Consider the following 18,926-nt stretch of genomic DNA (forward strand, 5'->3'; position numbering starts at 1 on the left):
TTTTGATGTTTTTTTCTCTCATGTAATTAGCATTACTTTTGTGTGTGTCTTTGTGTGTTTGAGTGACTTTTGTGGAAAAATAATATGACTGCATCTTTGATTATCTTTGATTAGCTTTTGTTGTTGGTTGTTGTTTTTTTTTACAAATTCGTGAAGCCTTAATTTTGCCTAAATCGTTTTTTTTTTTGTGTGTTTTACTCCTTTGTCGTATAATGTTTTCATCTAATCTGATCTCCTACTAACATGTGAAATGATAGGTAACAAGGGGGTAGGGGGGTGGTTTCTTCGCCGTTTTCTTTCTTCGCTGCACTTTGAATAATTTTATTTTGAGCTTGATCGATCGAACCAGATGCAATTCGGGGTAAAAGATGAGGATGAGGGAGAAACAAGACTAGGGAGACTTATCTGTCTGTTCCTTTTACCATGTTCTTGCACAGCTAATAGAATTCTTTATCTCTCTTTCGCTCTCTCTCTCTCTCTCTCTCTCTCTCGCTCTTTCTCAATCTCTGTGTAGCCTTTTTTGTTATCAGGCATACTCATCTCTCCAGCGTGCAAGTTTAGAACATTTGTCTGGAGCGTTGGCGGGATGTATGTGTCCTACAGAAGCGTGGTCTACTACGGCTTCTAGTATGGGGCGTGCTGCGCTCTTAGTTGACTGTGGGTCACTCGAGCACGTAGAATATCCAGTAGCCGGCATTGAAGGCAGCAAAGCTCACAGGAAAGATGACCCGCGAGTACTTGTCGATCACGTTCACATCCTTGATCTTCGGTATGGACGCCTTGATGACGGAGGCACCCCGTTTGATCGCGTGCAACATCTTCGGCCTACCCTGACCTGTCGAAAACGAGCACACAACCGAATGAGCAACCCCTGTCCTGGTGGCACAAAACCCTGCTTACCTCGCGAGTTGCGATACCGAAGACCACTGCGGGTACTCGATCCGTACGATCTGGCAATGCGGAAGCTTGGCGGAAACTTGGTCGAATCAACACTGTCCGTAGTGGTGATCGTGTTCGAGTAATGACGGTTGCGCAGCGATGCGATCGGGCTCATGCGGATGTCCTGCAGCTCGATAATATCGTCCGCCGAGCAGGTTGAGGTCTTCTCCGTTTTTCCTACGTTTGGCCCCAAAAACAACACATCCACATTAGTAAAACCCATCAGATCCTCCACCTCTCATACACTTACCAAACACCTTCCGCTCGGCTTCCTTGTTCTTTTTGCACTTCTTCTTTGCCCGGGCACCCCAGTACGTGTAGTTGACGGCGGCATACTCTAGCAGTGCGGCAAACACAAACACGAAACACATCACCAGATAGATGTCGATCGCTTTCACGTAGGAAATGCGGGGCAGCGAGCTGCGCACGCCCGTACTGATGGTCGTCATCGTCAGCACGGTCGTGATGCCGAGGGCAACGCGGGCCGACGTAGCCTCGTGATTGATCCAGAACGATACCCACGATAGCATCACGATCAGTATGCTGGGCAGATACGTCTGGAACACGAAGTAGCCGATGTTGCGCTGCAGCTTGAAGGACAGTGACAACCGTTGGTAGACGCCGGTCGCTAGCTTTTCCTACAGGATGAGAGGATGGTAAAAAGGGTTGTTATGTGTCTCCAAAACTCTTTACTGACGAGATCGACGCCTAAAGGTATGCAATTTATATATTTTTATCCCGTTTAGTATCCTGACGAAGATTTGGAACTTCATTCAATTCCTCCAAGGATCCTGACAAAATCAACACCTCGAAGTCCTCCAACCATTCGTCGACCTTACCCACTGCTGGATTCCAAGTCACGTTGGAATCCCTGGGAATATCATTTCTGGCACTACAACCTCGAATAGCCGCAGGCTCCCGATGCTGACTTTCCTGGGTTGATTTTTACCCGTAGCTGGATAGCTGGACACGGACAGAGGAGGCGTGGTAGGCCCAAATTGAGATAGAGTAATGGCGTTGATGCGTCCGCCAGAACGGCCGGGATAACGGATTGGCAGACGATGGCGCTAAACCGTGAGCGGTATCGAGGATTGTTGCAGCAGGCCAAGACTGCAAAGCGGTTGTAGCGCCTGATAAGTAAGTAAGGATAGCTGGATCTCTGGCATCTAGATCAGAAAATGGTCTCAGAACCGACCAATCTCAGAACCGACTTTCTTTGACTCGTAAAACTCTGATCTGAACTCTGACTGATCCATGGATAGACACTGATTCTAGCCAATTGAACAAAGAGTCCTCTCAATTACTATACAGCTTGACCCTAACATTAACTCTATCAACCAACAACACCCAAGTAAAGCCAAAACTGATCTGATTTTCTTAAACAATTGGCATTTACAGCCAAATTGAAATAAAACCATTCTCATAAAACTTAGGCCTAACGACTCTATAATCAAACCAACTCCAACTAACCATATTTTGAACTAATTGCATACTTTTAGGCGAACCTTTCGCGTTACTGAGCAGGAGAACGTAAACGCTCCTAGCTTACGCTAATGGTGCTGCCAGTGCTCCCTTACCTTCCGATCGTTCGTCTCGTAACCGATAATGGTGAACTGTGGCAGTTCCGCTTCCTCCACACCCCGGATAGGCGTGGACCGCCAGTACATCACCACATCCGAAACGGTATAGCCATCTGGGGCCGGGAGAAAAGAACAGAAATAGCACGATATCAACACACCACAGCTCACGCACTAGCCCAGCCTCACCAAATCCTTACAGCTCTCAATTTCTACCGTGCAGTTTTGCGAATCGAGCGGATAGTAGTGAAGGTCCATCATGCAGGCAAGCGTCGTGGTGAACCGCATCCCGTACGTTACCGCACCGTCGCCGGCCAGTCGGACGAGCTTGTTGCGCTCGGTTACGTCGTGCAGGAAGCTGTTCTTATCGTTGGCGAAGAACGTATCCGGTACCCAAATCTTTTCGGCAAAGTCCCCCGACAGCGTAATCACGTCGTTCGCACCGTCGTCCTCTATCATGATTTCTCCCGTTTGATCCTTCTGATTGTCTCCCCAGAGGGCGAACGCGTTAAACGCGAGCCGCTCATCCTTCCAGTATTGATTTAGGTACATAGTGATAGTGTAATCCTTCGGGAGGTTAATATAGGGACGTAGCGAAAAAACCGGATACAGATTTGTTGACGGTGGCGTGCGAATATCCTTACTTACCATATTCACTTCCGAGATTGCATCGAAGCTCGCTATCGTCAGGTCCATGCCCACGTGCAATGGTTCTCCTGTGGTGGAGATCGAGATAATTGGATTAGTGTACGGTTGCTAAGCGCTGACCGTATGGGGCACGCACCTCCAAAGTTTGGTCTTAGCCGTATGTCATAGCCCTCCAGTATACGTGATATTGTCTGTGTTACATTCTCCAGACGGCCCGCCGCCATCGATTTCTGATGTACGCTGTAACAGGGATAGTAAGGTCAATCGTCCACGGGATAGCGAAATACTCCACCATTGTTACGTAAATTGCATACATTTAGGCGTGTGTTCCCGAAGATCGAAAGTTATAGAATTTTCAAATCTCATTCGTAAACAACAAACCTTCTTCAAATCTTTGTAAAACGTAAGCCTGTTTTTTTTTGCTCACCATCCGCCCCCTTACCCCTCCACTTACCTTCGCAATGCATTGTTATTTTGTACTGAGTGTAAGAAGCAGATAATCAAAATTTGCCACATGTTTGTGACAGTTGATTAACGGTGCCCTAATGCTTCCCTGCTGCTGCTGCTGCTCAACTCTCAGCTCGGCCACCAGCGCGTGTAGCGTACAATCCTTTTTTGGTAGGTTTTACTTCCGCCAAACGTCAAACAATTAGGCTCCGACCGTGTATCAACCTCACACACACACACTTGAACACGCACACACACGCGCGTGCACACACCTAGGTTCGAAAGTAGATAAGAGCAAAAGAACAAAAAATATTATGAGAAACTCAAAGGCTAGGGCATACTTATTAAAGCAAGTTTGATGGTACATTTGCCTATCTTTAGGCGTTGTATAAAAAAGGATTGATAAGGGTAAAAAATCATACATATAGAAAGAAAAGAACAATTGTTAACGGCACCTTCTCTATTGGCACGTGTTGGCTGTCATAGGTGAGAATCGTACTAGAGCCCGAGCAGCTGCATCTTCTTCCAGCTACAAAGCCTTTACGGTGTAGGCAAGGCCAGCCATACAGACAGTTGCTGCAGCTGTGGACTGTGAAAGATAAGGGACACCGGACGATAGGATGCCGGTGTGATTAGTCCGCGGCGGATGGATGGATGGTGCTGGCGGGACACTTACACGTTAGTACATGGCTTGTTTAGCGCATTCGGCAGATACGTTCTCTACGTCTGTAGAGTAATTGCTTCATGTACTAGAGCGCTAAAGCTAATGATGGAATAGATAAGAATCGGATAAGTTGTAATTAGAGCAAGGTACTTTCTGCTTCCAACTCAGATTGCTGGGTTACGTGGAAGCTCTGAAGCGCCTGAAAGGTATGCAATGAGCTTTTTTCCAAAGCTGGAATCTACAGACTTCAAATTGAAGCTAATTGCATAGTTGCAGGTAGTCAGGATCGAAGAAATAGGCGTCGATAACTAGTATTTTAACTACTAAGAATTCTTTTTCAACAGGTTCCGCATATTCTGAGCACCAGTAAGGAGTAGCGGAGCTAATGTTCCTGGAATCCGGTTCCGGATTTACAATAAATTGATTGATAGCGATGTGTGAGAGGCGATTTTAAGCACGTTACTGCGCCTCCCAGGAACCGCCGTGACCTCGTTTTTTTTTTTTTTTTGTCAAGAAGTTTACTTTTTTCCAATACTGTTCGACCCTCATCACAATCCTCACCTATGAAAGGCCATTGATTGTGCGAGATTGATTCATAGGGGGCAACGACATAAAGAACAGCCCGCTCGGACGTGACTTTCACACAAAGAAAACGAGCACACTCACATACACGGGCACGGGTACGCACACAGCCACGCGTGTTCTAGTCTAGGTAGACCTTCAAAGTAAGTACGGCAGTACATGGAGGGGACAATATTTTATTTATCGAAACAGCTCACAGAAGGAAGCTGCTGCTTATGTGGAATCCATCCACAAACACTTGCCAGTTCACTTGTTCAACCCTCGATTCCCGAGAACAAACGGCTAAAATCTAAAGAGATCGAAACCGAGCTGGGCGCACGTGCTCGGCTGTGTATGTGTGTGTGTGTCTGTGCTATAATGAATTGGTTGTTAGGGTTGATTGATGCATTACATAATTGAATCACAGTAAAGGATTATGTAAACACGGTCGCCCAATTAACGCTGATGGCGCGCCAAACTATTGGGAGCCTCCACTCGTGTGTCACTTGGGCATCAGGGAAGGGTCTGGATTGGAGCTGGAAGCTGTGCTAGCATCTTAAATTCACAACACAACACATAGACGCGCGCGTGAACGCACACACACACACACATACATCCACACAAATGTGCGCACACGTCAACATAAACACCCGTTGGAATCTCTGCTGAGACAAAGGAGTCCAGGATCCAGAAGATATCCTACCAGATTCCCAAAGGAAGGATAGGTCCTTCCCACTACACTGCAAGGCCCTGTCACCTTCAATGACAAACAAAGTCTGTAAAGTTCGTACGGCAGGACCGGAGTCGGCCTGATAACGGCCCCTAATCGGGATAACCACCTGAAGCCAGGAACCGGGGTTCGGGGATTATGGCCGCTGAGTATTTGCTTCGCTGGCGGACACTTTGGGCAGGACGGGGTGTGTGTGTGTGTGTGTGTGTGTTTTTTTTTCTTCTTTGCTTTCTCCACTAATGAACACTGCTGGTGCACAACAACAGAGCAGAGCACATTTCCCGTGCACGATCAGCATCCGCCGTGCGACTGTACATCACTCGTGTGATAACGCAAAACGGTATCTGCGTGTGGCTAGTGTTGGGCACCTCTACACACCACTGATGGGCATGTGAATGGGAGCTGAGATTACAGCCCACCAAACCGAACAAAACCAGCAACAACAAGAGCAACAACCACAGAACAACAACAACAGCAGCAGCAGTAGCAGCAGTACTCAACAAGAGCCTCAACTGCTCAGCAGTTTCGAAACCGCGAACGAACGAACACGATGATGTCTGAGCGGGAGAAGTATAAAAAACAGGACTCCACCGCAGTCTTGCTTCTTCTGCCGGTGGAGCACTACCAGCCGGGTAGTGGAGGTATCCGTATCGGTTCTATGCTTCTGTCCGCCAGGAGTCCTCTTCTGTCTACCTTCTAGGTTTGCTAGAGCGAAAGAGATGCCTTCGCCGTACGCTACAGGAGAGCTCCATCTCATCTGCGAGCGAATCGGCCCATCGCGAGAGAGTATCGGTTCTGCAGGCTCCGAGCAGATACCTTGGCAGCAGATGACATGGACATCGCTTTTTCTTTCACCATAAACCGTTCGGTTAGGCGTTAGGCGGAAACAGCGCTTTACACCGGTACGATACGAAACGCAGCATGTATGCTCGGTACCGTTCTCGCATGCGCGCCACCGATTTACATGCGAGAGCATTACTCACTTCCCATTCCGGTCAGCCGACACGGGCTGACAGGAGAAAGGATGCTGTGTATTCCGTGTATTCCTTCCAAAACCTGGACCTATCTGGAAGGGGGGAAGGTTAAGAGGATAGGAGAGGTGTGGTGCGTTTGGCTTGTTTGGCTGCCTGGTGGGTGGGGATAATAATTTGCTTAAGGTGTGCGAGCTTCCTGCTACCTTCCGTTCCCGTTTGGGGTGATTATATGTGACAAGCGGTGACTTATAAACATTCCGGATCGGGTTTTTTTTGCAGCTTATAATGAAGAAGCTTGTTGTTTCTTTAATTTTTTTGTTTCGCTGGCTTCCGAATTGCCATCCGATGGATAGAAAACCACTGTTAAGTCAAAATTGCACCTCCGATTGCATACTGTTAGGCGCACTCGGCTGAACGCTACCGCTCAATATCGTACACCAAAGAAAGGGGCTTTTGTTTAAACGGGTTTGACCACACAACTGATGTTGTGTACTTTCATCTACCAGCTTTCCCTTCCCCCCTTCTTTCTTCTTCTACCCTCATACCCCACCGTACACCACAAATCACCATCGTTTGAGGCTCGGCCAGCCTGCTCAATATGAGCGGTGTACACGTATTTGCTGAGCCTTCGTCACGACTGTCGGCACGTTTTATTGCTTTCCCTTCGGTGGCGGTTCCTCCGGTTTTTTTTGCTTTACTTTTCCTATTTCTGTAGCATTCTTTCCACCGAAAAGCAAGAGTGCAAGAGAAAGAAAGTGCGAAAGCGAGAGAGACTTTTGCCTAGTCATGCGTTTTGTTTTTTTGTTGGTTTTTGGATCATCTCTCGTTATTTTAAAATTAATTATTCACCGGCGTTGCACATTGTTCGCTGGGCCTCTTTTTTTTTTGGGGGGGGGGGGGGGGTTGCTTTCTTCGCCCACGCAGGGATGACCCAGCCCAGACGGTTCATTCGTCATGGGCGTGAAATATTGTTTTTCTATTGACAGGACCATTGTTGGTGGTAATGTACGGTGGTATATCCCACTTGCCCCAGATGTTTGGCCTTTACTAGCTAGCTTTTGCGTACTAGTGAACGCGAGTGTCTCATGATCATATGGGAAGACTCCGGTGACGTTAGCAGAGTTTCTGAGGTATAGGAGACATAAGTCGTTAGTACAGCTGTTGCGTCTAGAATTTAATGGTTTAAAAAAATGTTGAGAAAATCATCTTAATGCACGTTGAAGTCATCTAAACTGGCCCGATTAGAAAGATCCCTTGGTATACTGGACGCTCCTTCGGCGACTTGCCACTATTGCTACTATGCAGATCTTCAACGTCCAACCAGTTCCCTTTGATCTATACCACAACCACACACACGCATGTTGACAAGTACGAACAACAAAACGTCTTACACCCACACCCCAAACACTGCCTTCACCACTCAACGTAGGTTCCACCCAACATGACAAGAAGCCATACGCCACACGCCCTAGCATGCCTCAGTTCCGTGGCATTTCTGTGCCGAGCAAAAGAATCCTTTCGCCCCGCTAAAGAATGCAACCAAATGCCGTTGTCTTACGTTGCAATTATCCAAACTAGGGAAAGGGGATTCTTCACCGACATACGCCACGGCTGCCAACGGAATGCGAGCTGTGACGGCGTCTTTACAGGTGTATACATTTAGGCGCTAAGCTGCCGAACTGGGGCACCAGCCACCCAGCCAGCCAGCACGATGAGCGTTGGAAAGTGTGGTTGTGCATATTGTAACTGGGTGCGAGATATTGTACACGTAGCCGCGGCGTACGTGCTAGATTTCCCCGAGACAGTGCAGAGATCGTACAATGCGACCACCAGCCACAATGGTCAGTCGCAAACACGATTACATTGTGCTGCCGGTTGGCTTAGGGGAGGATGGGTGGGTGTGTTTTGTCCTCCCGCGGGCTGCACCACATACGTCACTTTAATCGTCTAATGGATTATAACGCCTGCAAGACGTGCGATTAGCGATGCAGAATGCTTGTTTTGCTTTTGCGAAAAAGCGGGTCAACGATTCGTTCGTCTTACTGCGTTTGGGAGAGTGTTTTTTTTTTGTGTTGTCATTAGACCGAGAAGAACGCGAGTAAGCTTTTACTTCTTCAGAAAGTTTGGCGGCCGTTAGTCTATTAATATTTATTTACTCAGAAAATACTCGATTATTTGCTTTGATTCTCTCTTCATATTGTATTATGTTCATATTACACTAATGAACTCCATTGGATACAGTAGACATAAGATCGCTCATCCTAAAGGTATGCAATATTGTGTCATAATTCCGATCCGTATCGAAATATTATAACGGATCTTTACAGTCATAAAAAATATCAACTATGAATATTGCATACATTCAGGCAACTAGTAAATGAAACACATGCTTACACATTTCAAATTTGAAAGCGGCGAATGAGGTCTCAAACACCTAAAGTCTCTATAAATAATTGAAATTAAAAAAACTGAATAAAATGCAAATGCTAAAAATAAAAACACTGACATAAATAACTTGCATTATATTGGACAGTAATAATCTTCAATCTTTCAGAATGAAAAAAAAAAAACAATCAATGGATGCTGTAGATGTAAGAAGGTATGCAACATGGTGTGATAATTCATTTCATTTAAACGATCATTACGAATATAAAAAAGGCTTTAAGAATAAAACATTGCATACATTTTGGCGGTTAGTTTTTTAAACATTTGTTCACATGTCCTAAGATCATTCTGGATTAATTGCTTCGATTCTCCATTCACGTTGCATTATATTTGATAGTAATAAACTTCATTGACTGTTGTAGATATAGGATCAAACACTTGATTATTGCAAATAACAAGTAAATAGTAATGACGATAAACAGCATCAGTCGAGCTTTTTCTAGGCTGTTCCAACTTAAAGATATGCAATATGATATTAAAATTTGGTGAACCGATCTTTAACGCCCCATTAAAGTCATAAAAAAAGAATCAGCAATGAAAATTGCATACATTCAGGCGGTTAGCTTACCAAGCACATCCTCTTGTAATTAGTACAAAACAAGCTGAGTAGGTTTTCACCTTTTTTTTAGTTATCTGACGTTTTGAGACTTTATTTTTTATCTCATCTAGCTGTTTCTAGAGTGACGGCTCAAGATTGAATACATGAATGATCCTGTATATTATCCCTAGCTCATCTCCGAGCTCCATGATCGTAAATGCATAATAACAAACGAATATTAATATGGCTTACAAGAGTATAAATTTTAGTAAGTTTTTAAATTTGCTGCTTTTTGAGAAACACAAAAGCTAGACAGAACAAATATTGCATAACTTTAGGCGTAGCGTAGCGCTTAGATATGTTAACTAGTATTAGCAACAAAAGCATAACGTTTCTCAAAGCCTGATTCGGAATCAGCTAAGTGATCACATGATCGAGGTGTATTGTGTTTTGCACTCTCCAGTCTCACGGTATACGCCAGAAAGTATGCAGCACGCAAAACAAAACAAGCGCTTTGCAGTGCTCATAGGTTCAAAAATCACCCTGGGAGATAAATACAGGATAATTGAATCCTACCAAATGCATAAAGCAATGACATTTTCCCCCTTCACGTTTGTCCTCCCCCCCCCCCATCTCCTGGAATATCGAAGCACGCTGCATGCGCGATTGCATACATCGGAAACAGTTCGATGGTACGGTGCGAGCACGCGAATGGGGGGCTTCCAGTCAGGCGTGCATTCGTCCAATTCCAATTCCTTCGCTATCCTGTTTCACGCTCTGGTACGATCGCTAATGAACATACCCAAAGGGTGGACCCCGTCCGTCCTGCACCTCATGCCATCCCATTGGAACCGGGACGTGCAACCCCATTTGTGATGCATTTTTGCATCACATTTGATTGCAGTGATGCATAATGCGCTTGGTCCTTCCTTCCCGATTTTTTGGTTGCCGGTATTGTTGAACTCCACGCTGAGAGTTGGGGGAGTAGACAGCCGAAGCGAAGAATGTGGGGATCGCATTTTTCGCTGACTAAATTTTGTGAATTTTCAATCAGTTCAGAGGTTGCTTTGGTTATTGCTTTTTCTTTAACATAACTTCATTTTGTTATTCAAAAAAGGAGATGGCCAAAATTTTGAAATAATTTTTCTCAAATTTTGTAACTTTGTCTGGGCGCTTTTTTTTTTACAGAAAAATAGGTTTAATGTCCTATTGTACTGCGTATCTCTTGTGGTGTATTCGCTCAAAACGGTTCGTAAACGTTATTATGTTTCGTTTCGCCATTATGCACCGCAAAGCGGAATGACATATTTGTGTATGTGTGTGTGTGTGTGTGTGTGTTCCTTTGCTTATTTCTCCATTTGTTTCCATCACGCTAGCAGCAAGATGTAACAGGACGACGGTACAATGTGACCGTGGAATGAAGGGAATGCTTGAAGGGAAGCAAACCGTCTAAGGAAGCGCATAGCATAGGAACCCAAGTAAGGAGCAACTCGTAACTCACCCGACGCCCCACGATCCAGGAAGATTTGTAGCGTTAGCAGGAGTTAGGAGACGACATAACCCCCTTACCGCCCCAAACAAAAAAACCGGCTATGCAAGGCACATGGACCGTAGTCATCGGGCTGCTGTGTAACTGCTGCGAAAATTGCAAGCGAAAGGACTTCACAGCAAACAACAGAAACCGAATAAAAAAAAAAACGGATAAAAGCGCTCCAACAAACGCTCTTATCCTGTGTGCGAGTGCGACGCAAGAGAATGGCATCCTTATCTGTCTGTGTGAACGAGTTGGCGTGCCGTTTGGTCCAACGGCCATTGAGCCAAACTCTGCTGACAAGGGAAATAGATCACAAAACCCCGTTGGAACAAATTCCTTCTCCAATAAGACGGCAACCACAAGCGCGCGCGCCTGTATGTGTGTGTGTGTGCCGGAGGAAGAAAGAGATGCCAAAGTGTGTGTGTGTGTGTGTGTGTGTGTGGGTGTGAGTGAGCGAGATGGAAGCGGGTTCCCCCCAAAACGGTGTGGCACCGTTGAACAGGCGGTACCACAGTTTGAAATTGGTCCGCCGAGAACGCACGTGTTCGCCCAGCTGGTGGCGGTCCTTCGGTCGTAAAAGCGGATTTACATGAATCTGCATACGGCTTACTGGATCATACTTGGCGGGACGGCTCACTGTAAGGTGATCGGGTTGGGTACTTTTTGATGTGACGGAGTTAGTCGAGTCCCTAAGAGCTCCAGAGTTCGAGAGTTCTAGTGTTCGAGAGGTCCCGGAGGTAAGATATCGTGCGAAAGATCTCGTCCAAAAGTGATCTGTTTGTGCGGTGGTGCAGTTACGATTAAGGTTAGTGAGATCGTACCAAAGAGGCATCTTTGCTAATAGAACCGTGAGGTCCCAAAATTCCAACACCAATCAACTTCACACTGTGTGAGACATGTTTCGTGACATGTCCTCTTCAAGACTCAAGTTTTAATGTTTAATGCCGTGTGTTTTCCTCAAACGCAAAACTGTGAATCTGATACTAGCATGTGTCTGTGTGTGTCCACATTATTACAGTAAATAGTTTCCGCTTATGATTGACGGGGACCTTCAGCATGGCGCTCTCAGCTCGTCTACTACAGGCTACCCTCACTCTGCTACTACTCTCGTAAGTACAGTACCGATTAACGTTCCGATTATTAATTGATGACCATGTTTTGTGCCGTTTTGTCTTGCTGGCCCCGTTTTTCTACTAATACTATTATACCACGGTCGAAGCAAACAATCAACCTTGGCAGCAAAGTTGGCACGGACGATAATTGTCAAAATCCGCTAAGTACTCCGTCCGGGATAATTGCATAGTTTACAGCCGTTTACCGCAACCGAGCCATCTTCGTTATGAAGCATTTATATTTTTAATTGTTGCCCCCATTGACAACACGGGAGCAAATTTGGGTCCTCGATTGCGCCCTGCCCGTTTGCGCTCTCGGCCAGGTAATTGACGTACTCGCATCCTGTCAGTACGTCAGCCGTTTGTCCACCCTTTACAGGCCACGCCAGTGAGTCCCTTGCGGGGACATACACACCAACCACTTAGCAAAGGACACTTGCCACTGTCCAATAGCATAGGCCGGGCGTTTTTTGCTATCGATTTTGAGCTTCATGTTGCCTATTTTGCATCGCTCGCTGCACACACAACCGTGAAGAACTCCGGTGCTTTCTCCTATTAAAAAATCCCTCGCAGCATCTTGTCTTGCTTTTTTCTTTCTTCTTTTTGTTCTCGGCACTCGGCATTTTATCCTTGTGCCCTTTCTGTGTGTGCCTCCACCTACCCCCACCCACCCAGCATGATTAAGCCTTTGCATCTCTTTCAAACCTCTCTGCAATGCATCGACGGGAACCTCTAGAACCTAGTGTCCAAGGGACCGGGAAAGCGTGGTTGTCGGGGCTGAAGCGGATTTTTTTTTGTGGCTCCCCCTTGCACACTTTAATGCCGATTTTCTCTTGTGGTAAACGCGTGATGAAGTGTGAGTGAGACGCTCAAGCATTCTTCGGCTTTAACCGTTTTAACTGGTCTAATTACATTTAAGTGGTTTTGTGGTCGAGTGGTGCAGTTGAGACGGCAATTAGTAGTTTGCACCCGCAAAAGGCGAAACGGGAGCACACGATTTCTACGCCCCCCCCGGATGCATTTGCTGTAAGCTGAACGCTGACCTCCGGGTCTAAGGACGGGAAAGGAACGACCGGGGAAACACATCAGAGTTTGGCGGGCCGGCGAAAGGAAGTCACCGGTGAGCCGTACTTCCAACGTGCGAGGATGGGGCGAGTCCTTGAAGTAAGTGTGGTTGCGTAAGAAATTTAAGCGCCCAGTCAACGTGCGGGCGCCGGATACATGAGCATCAGACATCCGAGGATATCACGATGGTCCAGTGATGGTGACAGAGATTCAAAATGAGGTCGCACGGGCACATGATTACATTACGGAATAGATAAAGCGATCGCTTTCAATATCTCAGGCTATGTGCTTGGAGACGATGCCATCAAATTTTCACTGAGAATCGATTTTTACATTTAAATTACATTTTGACAGGTGTCAGGATTAATGTCTGATTTCTGTGTATCCTAATTAGATTGACCGGTTTATCACCGGAAGTCTTAGCCAGTGCGCTGAATCCACTCGCGACACTCGAAAAAAGGCTTTTGAGCACTAGCAACACCTCCATCAATGCTGAGGGTACTCTACATGGTAAAAAGTACAAGTTCTTTTACATCCTGCCAAGGTAAGGGAGTCCTACCGCTACAACACCTTAGTCCTTGGTAACCTCTTTACTCTCTGTTTACCCACTTTCCTTACAGTCTCGAAATATTGAAGTACTCACCTGCCACTGGACACAACGAGTCACGTCTGACACCAGCCAGTTCAGTGCCGGTCACACACCGCAACACCTCGGACGCGAACGTACTTCTGCTAGCTCCGTCCTTTGTAGCTCTCAGCGATGGGACACCATCAAGACGGCTTACCGACTCCGACCAACGTAGACTCTCGCTGGAGCTGCACAAGCTACGACACTTTGCCACGATTGCAGGTGTACAGCAGCCGAAAGTTGCTACCGCGCAACGAAACACAAACACACGTCCTGGGGAGATTAGCCCGTTCACTACCCAACTACACGACCGAGAAGAGCGACCGGCGCCCTATACCTACCGTTCGCTACTGCCCGATACGTACCCGAGTTACAAGTCCAATCGCTACTACATCTACACCGATCCCGTTCGACCGCGGGGAGATACGGGTGACAATGGCCAACAACCGGATGAAGAAGCGGCACGTCCGGTGGGATCTGTGGTCTATCATAGGCAGGCACGGTCATTCAACGGATCGGACGAATATCCCGAGAGGGGTGAACGCTTCAAGCGGCGAAGTGCAGTCGACGATATGCTTAGCAAGAACATCACGATTATACTGGAGAATCTCCTGAAGCGTTACGAGAACTCGCAGATACCAACACATGGACAAGGTAAGTTGAAGGGCACACTGGGTCATTCGTGTAAATAGCTGTATGTCTCCATATCGCCAACAGGAGTACCAACCTTGGTGCAGACCAACATACTTATACGAAGCATGGGTCCTGTGTCAGAGCTCGATATGGTAAGCATTGTGAGATTCAAACTCCACTAGTACATAACTCTACACTCTCCATTCCTGTGGCAAACAGGACTACTCGATGGACTGCTACTTCCGGCAGTACTGGCGTGATAAGCGGCTCAGCTTCCAGGGTCCTATTAAGAGCCTTTCGCTCAGCATTAAAATGTTGGAGCGCATCTGGCGTCCGGACACGTACTTCTACAACGGCAAACACTCGCACGTACACACCATCACCGTGCCGAACAAGCTGTTGCGGCTCAGCCAGGACGGTGAGATACTGTACTCGATGCGGCTAACGATTAAAGCTTCCTGCCTGATGGAGCTACGAAGCTTCCCGATGGATCGCCAATCGTGTCCGCTCGTGCTGGGTAGCTATGCGTACTCCCGGCAGCAGCTGGTCTACCAGTGGAAGGACGAGGATTCGGTGAACTTCGTGCCGGGCATGACCCTTAGCCAGTTCGATCTGATCAGCTTCGGGCAGAAGAATTACACGTTTATCCGGCGTGAGGGTGAATTTTCGGTGCTGCACGTGTCGTTCAATCTGCAGCGTCACACCGGGTACTTCCTGATCCAGGTGTACGTACCGTGCATACTGATCGTGGTACTATCGTGGGTATCGTTCTGGATTCATCGTGAAGCGACGAGCGATCGGGTCGGGTTGGGTATAACGACCGTGCTGACGCTCTCTACGATCAGTCTCGATTCGCGCACGGATCTGCCGAAGGTACGGTACGCTACCGCACTCGATTGGTTTCTGCTCATGAGCTTCTTCTACTGTATCGCGACACTGCTCGAGTTCGCCGGTGTACATTACTTCACCAAGGTAACTTAGCTTCTTCGCATTATTGGTCGTTAGCTGTCGCATAGTAACGTGGAGCTGCTTCTCATCCCTCTCACCAGGTTGGAAGCGGTGAGATACCGCTGGACGAGGAAGAATGGGAAGATATGGAGGGCGTGGAAGAGATACGGGATTTACCCTCGCTGCAGCAACATCTCAGTACGGCCGCCGCAATCGAATCACCACGGCTGCTAGCTGCCCGCCGCCGTAGCTCACTGATCTGTCCCATCTACAATGATCCGACGCACATGTTCAAACCGACGTCTTCCCATCTCTCCACGATGGAACGCACCACACAAACGGAACCACCGAAGGAACCGACATGGAAACAGGTCTGGCTATGCTTTCTGGGCGATGATCAGTTTCGACGTCGTCGGCAGCGTGAAGCATCGGCCCGAGGTACGTTATGGCGCTTATATACGCCGCCTAGTGGCATATATTGACCGAACGAACGAACTCTCTCCTTTTAGGTGGCGGCAATCGACACGTCAACAGTGTCTCGCTTATCGATCAAGCAGCACGCGTCCTCTTCCCGATGTCGTTCACCTTCTTCAACATTCTCTACTGGCTGGTGTACTACACCTACCAGGCAGACTTTACCTGGACACCGTTGAAGGAGGTTTAAAGTTTTTGCAAGTAATCGTCCAAAATCATCTCCAGCCTTTCCATGGGGGAGGGGAGGGCGCCGATTGGAAGGTGCCCAAACGATGGGGCGAGGATGTGTGCATTCTTCGCATAATACATACCGTCGAGTGGCAAATATGTTCAACATTGCAAGGAAGCAGCAACGTATGGGTTAGGAGCTAGGTGCGCGTACCAAATTAGACTGCAAAAACATGCGTGGAAACCGTACAATGATAAACGAATTCCTTACCCAGCAACAGGTATACGAGCGGTATGCTTCGCTCTATAGAAAACATACGTGTTTCTGTGTGTTTTTCTCTCTCTCCTTTTTTGGTGGAACAAAACAACAGAACGTGAATGCTGTAAGAAAGCTGTATGCTTCAAGTAGAATGAAGTAGAGGTATGTCAGTATCACCCACTAACCGGTACCAGTTGTAAAAGCATGGCCCGATGAAAATGGCATCGTGTGTTTTGCGCCTAACTGTATGCAATACGCTTTACGCAAACGAATCAAATGAACGGTTTCGAAGGGAGTTTACAACACACGTTGCATTGCATACCTTTAGGCTCATTATGATACAGAAGAGACACTAATGCAGCAGTTGTTCACAATTAGAGTCAGGTAGCGCTGGCAGTGCGAAAAATCACAAACAAGGTTTCTTACCCCCCCCCCCCCCCCCACCTTTCGCCAGGTTTCACAATGAAGTAGAATAAAACAAGAAAATCCCCAACTGTCATCGCATGCGTCGTACACGTGCGCTTCAAATCAAACTAGTGAGAACGAGTGTGGCTGCTCATTTCCGGCAAATAAAACTGATTCGCATTACAGGTAGCGAAGATTCTTGAAGATGAGCTGGATTAGATTTGAAGTTGAGGGTTGAAGCTGCAAGCCTGGATGGCAAGCTCCCCATTCGTCACTACGCCTAGCGTATCTGCTGCTTGCTGTAGCTAGAGATGTGTATGTACGTAACGCCGTTAAGCCATGTGTAGAGGCGTAACTAATTATTGAGGATATCTTCCAGGTCCACCTGTCAAAACAATAGGCCGCAACCACCAGCACAACCAACCAGCCAGCAAGCAACAAGTAGTTGCTGGTCGATAATGCTCCCCCAGTGCTGCTACGCTGTAAGTCTCGTGCCCACTCCATTTTGTTCGGTATGAATGAAAGCAAAATGGAGAGATGCAAACGCGCCAACAAAACTAACAACAAAAAAATGTTTGAGTAGCTTTTTGTTTTCGATAGCAAATGAACGACAAGTTTTCGTAGAATTTCTGTGTTCGCCCCATGCTCTAAAACTACTGCTCTATCTCCTTCGTTCCGCCCAATGGCTCTGTACTAGTTACGTGCTCTCGCTCTCTCGCACTCGCTCTCTCGCTCGTCCTGTGTTGGTGCACCGTGCTCAGGGCTTTATAAATGCATCAGGCTCTCGTTCTAGAACCGTTCTGTGTTACGCCGGGTTTTTTTTTATGTACTGTAGCATCATCTTCAGCGCAAAACCCGCACCCGCACTGTCGAGCGGTTGAGAATCCAACCAGTGTCCCGCGACACGGGTGACGGTGTTTACGCGCGAAAGTGCACGTGCGTTACTGGGCCCGTCTGGCCAGTGTGTGATAGCCCGTTCTGCCGGGCAATAGTTTGCTGGTGCTCTGGTGCTAATTTACGAATTTGGTCGGTTACTTGTGCCGAAAAATCCTCCCAAAAATCCGGTTCAATTGACTACACCGATGGATCCCAACATCGACAGGCGCATCTTACCGGTAATCAATTTAATTACATTTCTGACTCTATTCGAATCGACACTAGCCGACGCAAGTGAAGCAAGCACCATTTTTGAGCCCCAAATCGCATCCACTAAACGGGGACCGCTAAAACCGCATGACACCGTTCTGCCGCAGTATAGTGCTTTTCCCTCTTCTTTTTTGCCACAATCGATTGCCACAACCTTGACTCAGTTCTCAGGTGGTGAAATGGTTCAAGCCGCAACTTGGCGGTCGATGAGTTAGGAAAAAATAAACAACGAACATACACCAGCATAAAAACCCCCAGCGAAGGCAGTGAATCTCCCAACCAACGTTTCGAGAGGGTTAAAACCAAAATAAAGGACACCGGTAAACGAACAGCACGTGTGTAATGGTGCATCCATGGCTGGTTCCGTGCCTTTACTGACACGTTCTATCTTAAGGTAGAAGCTGCAACGCCTGCAAAACCACTATCGTTTATACCCGCATAAACGTTAGGTAGAGGGCAATAAAATTTTCAAAAAGGCTTGCATCGTCACGACCAAAAGATATCACTTGCAACGGCAAAATAGCGGCACTATATAAAAATAAGTCATTAAATGCTGCAGGATTGCATACATGCAGGCGTGTGCGCTGGTGCAAATTCACCGCAAACCACCCTCGGGGCAGGTTAGATTGAGTGGAAAGTCTGGATAAGGAGCTCAGGAAGTCAGGGGAGAGATTTTTCAAGTTTTCCCGAAACACGGATAACCTAGGGACTGTTTGCTGCGATATTGATATTCGTTGCTGTCTCCCACTACAATTCGTTTCATCTTCCATAATTGAACGAATCGGGACCGTTAACTAGCGCACCCAGTTCGCATTTTGTTTAGGGAGATGAATTGTTTCCGGGAGCTCATTATGGAACGCCGCTTGAAATGTGCTCCAACAGCAGGATCACCGCGCGTACGGTGAAAAATAAACAACTTTTTCCCAATAGCTTCCGTGGAATCATCGGTCTGCGGTGTCGGGATATTACCGTTCCTGCCCGTTCGTAACGCTCGCCCACCCAGTCATATTTTCTAAAACGTCTAGCGAGAA

General features: G+C 47.1%; 2 protein-coding genes across 8 annotated transcripts in view; one reads left to right on the plus strand and one right to left on the minus strand.

Moving 5' to 3' along the window:
• On the minus strand, positions 1 to 13,991 carry LOC118509156 (gamma-aminobutyric acid receptor subunit beta-like). Of its 7 annotated transcripts, none has more exons than XM_036049429.1 (11): positions 13,878 to 13,991; positions 4,288 to 4,374; positions 4,067 to 4,200; positions 3,619 to 3,883; positions 3,301 to 3,404; positions 3,165 to 3,232; positions 2,717 to 3,083; positions 2,517 to 2,632; positions 1,190 to 1,577; positions 901 to 1,116; positions 1 to 835 (listed from the first exon to the last, which is right to left on the minus strand). In XM_036049429.1, the coding sequence occupies exons 4-11, from the start codon at positions 3,678 to 3,680 to the stop codon at positions 663 to 665; spliced, it is 1,494 nt and encodes a 497-aa protein (XP_035905322.1). In that variant the 5' UTR covers positions 3,681 to 3,883; positions 4,067 to 4,200; positions 4,288 to 4,374; positions 13,878 to 13,991; the 3' UTR covers positions 1 to 662. The 7 variants fall into 7 exon arrangements, with proteins under 7 accessions (XP_035905322.1, XP_035905305.1, XP_035905339.1 ...); XM_036049412.1 differs by lacking the exon at positions 13,878 to 13,991 and adding an exon at positions 5,945 to 6,058; XM_036049446.1 differs by lacking the exon at positions 13,878 to 13,991 and adding an exon at positions 6,023 to 6,041.
• Positions 11,522 to 18,926, plus strand: part of LOC118509130 (gamma-aminobutyric acid receptor subunit alpha-6-like) — a 17,685-nt gene continuing 10,280 nt past the window's right edge. Inside the window, exons 1-8 of the mRNA XM_036049333.1 lie at positions 11,522 to 11,794; positions 12,076 to 12,166; positions 13,629 to 13,778; positions 13,855 to 14,516; positions 14,580 to 14,647; positions 14,715 to 15,467; positions 15,545 to 15,881; positions 15,953 to 17,864. Of these exons, the coding sequence (XP_035905226.1) occupies positions 12,114 to 12,166; positions 13,629 to 13,778; positions 13,855 to 14,516; positions 14,580 to 14,647; positions 14,715 to 15,467; positions 15,545 to 15,881; positions 15,953 to 16,107 (2,178 nt within the window). The 5' untranslated portion in view covers positions 11,522 to 11,794; positions 12,076 to 12,113 and the 3' untranslated portion in view covers positions 16,108 to 17,864. The remainder of the gene's footprint in view (positions 11,795 to 12,075; positions 12,167 to 13,628; positions 13,779 to 13,854; positions 14,517 to 14,579; positions 14,648 to 14,714; positions 15,468 to 15,544; positions 15,882 to 15,952; positions 17,865 to 18,926) is intronic.

The sequence above is a fragment of the Anopheles stephensi genome, chromosome X, assembly GCF_013141755.1.
Source record: "Anopheles stephensi strain Indian chromosome X, UCI_ANSTEP_V1.0, whole genome shotgun sequence".
Lineage (NCBI taxonomy): Eukaryota > Metazoa > Arthropoda > Insecta > Diptera > Culicidae > Anopheles > Anopheles stephensi.